Here is a 3,350-nt window from a genome sequence, read left to right on the forward strand (position 1 = left end):
CCTTGTACACACATACATTAAAAAAACTAAAAATCAAATTTCAATATTTATCGATTATTTTATAGACTATTTTTGTATATTATACTTGCAGCTAAAACTGATATATTTTATATATTTAGAGGAATATAGGTAAATTACGCCAAAGATATCATATTTGTTCATTATGACACTTAAAAAATTGTTATATTATTATATTTTTATTAATAATTGAGCAAAGCAAAAATTATATTAAGACTACATCATCATCATGGTGATCATCATTATATCTTTTGATGAAATGATTGAGACAATTAAGAATTTAACTAATTGTATGATGAAGATAGACAAAATTGATTGATTGGTTGATTAAACTTAAGTGAGTAGAAGTTGAGAGGTGGAAGTGAAAATAAAATGATATAAAAGTAAAACATAACAATAAATTGATTTTTTTTTTTTAAATTCATACATAAAACCAAACAGAATACAACAATGTATAATTCACAAGCCAACAATCCCCAGCTTGTAAATCTCCAAATAATGTTGTGGATTGCTAAAGAGAAATACAAAAAGGAAATTAGAGTCATCCATGTAGATGACTATTGCAAACACAAATATGATTCAAACATCTTTTTCAACATATTTTTGACATTTCTAATTTTTGAGAGTCCCAATCAATGATCGTCCGAAGATAATCTTCAAAACGTTGTACTTCTGAGCTCTTGAAGACATCAATATTGATGTACAAAACGAAACATGCAGGGAATATAATAGGGGAAGACTTTGAACAATTGGAGCAATTCTTAGTAAATTAAATGATTGACAACCGACAATGTGGTATGTGGCCAGCCGTTAATACTCCATGGAGCAAACAGCTATATCAGTAGAGATGGAGAGGAAGGCGTGGTTTAATAATAGCCTCCAATGGCACTGATTTTGGCGTTGAGAGCCCAAGCCCCTCTGTCATGTCAATTTCAGAGCCCTCTGGACAAAACCACTCGAAGCTCTGAAGCAACCGCCCCAATGTATGGCTGATCACAATCAATGCCAATGGCATGCCCGGACACTTTCTTCTTCCTGAACCAAACGGAATCAATTCAAAGTCTTGTCCTTTCACGTCAATCTCTTTGTCGCTCTTGACAAAACGTTCAGGAATGAATTCCATGGGGCGGTCCCACACGGCCGCGTCCCTGTGAATTGCCCAGATATTCACTAACAGTTGCGTTCCTGCGGGAACATGGTATCCTCCAACACTGCAGGCCTCACTGGATTCATGAGGAAGCATAAGAGGTGATGCTGGATGAAGCCTGAGAGTCTCTTTCACAATTGCCTGCAAGTATTTCAGCTTGGGGATATCCGATTCCTCCATTAATCGGTCCCGTCCGACATGGGTGTCGAGCTCTTGTTGGGCTTTCCTCATACTGTCCGGGTCCTTCATCAAAGCTGATAGTGCCCACTCGATTGTCAGAGAGGATGTTTCAGTACCTGCGTTTATCAAGGTCTGCAAAACAAAAAGACAGATTTTTTAAATAAGAGCTGAAAACGCCTAATAAGTGCATTATCTTAACCATAAGAACACAGTGACATTCTGTGTCATGACCACAAGACAACAACTATTTAATAGAAACCATGATAAAAGAAGATTTCACAAACATTCCAAATTATGTAACACAGTGATAAAAGAACATACCAAGGCGTTGGCCTTCACGACATCGTCGTTATTGTCAGACTGGATTTCATGGTTGTCTACTGCAGATATGAGAACATCAATAAAGTCTCGAGCACGCTCCCTTCTCTTTTCTCTGTGATCTTGGAGTAATTTCTCCAAAAACACATCTCTCTTCTTCTGTAGATTTTTCATGGCAAACACTATTCCATTTGGATCAATCCACTTGAGTACAGGCAGGTAGTAGCAGATATCGAATGCTCCAGCTAACAAGGCGCCTTCTTTTACCATCTGCTTAAAGTGCTGCGCTTCTTTGAAATCCTCTGGACAGAGATCTGGCGAGAATCTCTTGCCGGCAACCATTCGCACAATAATATTAAATGTGAGATCTGAAAGCTTCGACTTGATGTTCACTGGATTGATGTCTCGTTGCGAACTCTCGAACAGCGAACGGATGAGAATGGAAATTTCTTCTGTACGGACGTTCTTGAAGGACTCGATTCTATTTGCCGTAAAGAGCTGGAGGCTGCAAATTTTTCTGATGTTTCGCCAGTAGGAGCCGTAAGGGGCCAAGCTGAACATTTTGAAGTCATACCCAGTATGCTTTCCTGCAGACATAAGTGGGCGAGAAGCAAAGGCTTTGTCATTTGTTGTAAAGCATTCTTTTGCAAGATCTGAAGAACTGATGAGCAAAACTCGGTGAATGCCAAGTCGGAGTTCCATAATGGGCCCATAGCGCTCTGAGAGGGAGGATAGAATCGTGTGAATGGGTTGTTTGCTTCCACTTAGCAGAGGAATATGCCCAAATAATGGCCACGATGGAGGCTGCGGTGGCTTTGCCTTTGTGGTCTTATTAGTGCTGCGTTTGAGAAAGTTTGCAATTAGCCATATCGAAGCCAGTGCTACAGCAAGAACAATACTGAAAGCTTCTTCTAACGCCATGGCTGAAACCCTACCCTCCACAAGGCACGCTTAAACCTTTAATAGATAACGCTTAGCTCGTTCCATACATGTAATCTTATAGATCAAGCAAATACTTGTCATAATTTAATGCATTCCATTAAAATACTGGTTTTTGACAACATTTAAAACAGTGAATAGGGCAAGACATATAAACAACTGTACGTGAATGGTCTTAGAGATTCAAGAGTGCGTCCAATTTTTTCAACATTTTTGAGTTTTTTAATACAAAATAAGTGATTAGTAAGAAATTGGTAGTGTTTTTGGATTATTACTGAGTGGCTGCCATTTTATGAGGATTGAAGGGTATGAATATGTCATCCATGAGGTCACAGAATAGTCATATTTCAATATTTTCAGTTATTATTGTTGCATTATTATTGAAGGTTTTATTTTGATCTTTATAGTAACCATCACTTTTCATTCCTTTTTGACACTTGTAATTTTTTTTGGAAAAGACTACCTTTCCTAAAATAAAATGGTTAAACTTGGAAAAAACAAATTACCTTTCTATTGAGTTTCATGTTCAGTCTTTGATATATATTATAATAACTATGAAAGGAAGCCAATGCCAATAATTGTTTCCTAGATTGTAATGTTAATGAACTATATCATCATAAATTATAACCCTATACAATTTTCATCATCACTTAGGCCTCACTCTACAATCCAGGCATTTTGAGCCTTGTAGCTCTTTTATTTTTGTCACACCATCTTTTATTCCCAAACTTCACCTTTCATCCTAGTT

General features: G+C 37.2%; 1 protein-coding gene across 1 annotated transcript; it reads right to left on the bottom strand.

The window, feature by feature from the left end:
* Positions 1-471: 471 nt before the first annotated feature.
* LOC131053004 (xanthotoxin 5-hydroxylase CYP82C2) lies at positions 472-2,795 on the bottom strand. Its single transcript, XM_057987623.2, has 2 exons — positions 1,667-2,795; positions 472-1,477 (listed from the first exon to the last, which is right to left on the bottom strand). Exons 1-2 carry the CDS (start codon positions 2,582-2,584, stop codon positions 857-859), a joined length of 1,539 nt encoding a protein of 512 aa, XP_057843606.1. The 5' UTR covers positions 2,585-2,795; the 3' UTR covers positions 472-856.
* Between the last annotated feature and the right edge of the window lie 555 nt (positions 2,796-3,350).

This window comes from Cryptomeria japonica, chromosome 4 (assembly GCF_030272615.1).
Source record: "Cryptomeria japonica chromosome 4, Sugi_1.0, whole genome shotgun sequence".
Classification (NCBI taxonomy): Eukaryota; Viridiplantae; Streptophyta; class Pinopsida; order Cupressales; family Cupressaceae; genus Cryptomeria; species Cryptomeria japonica.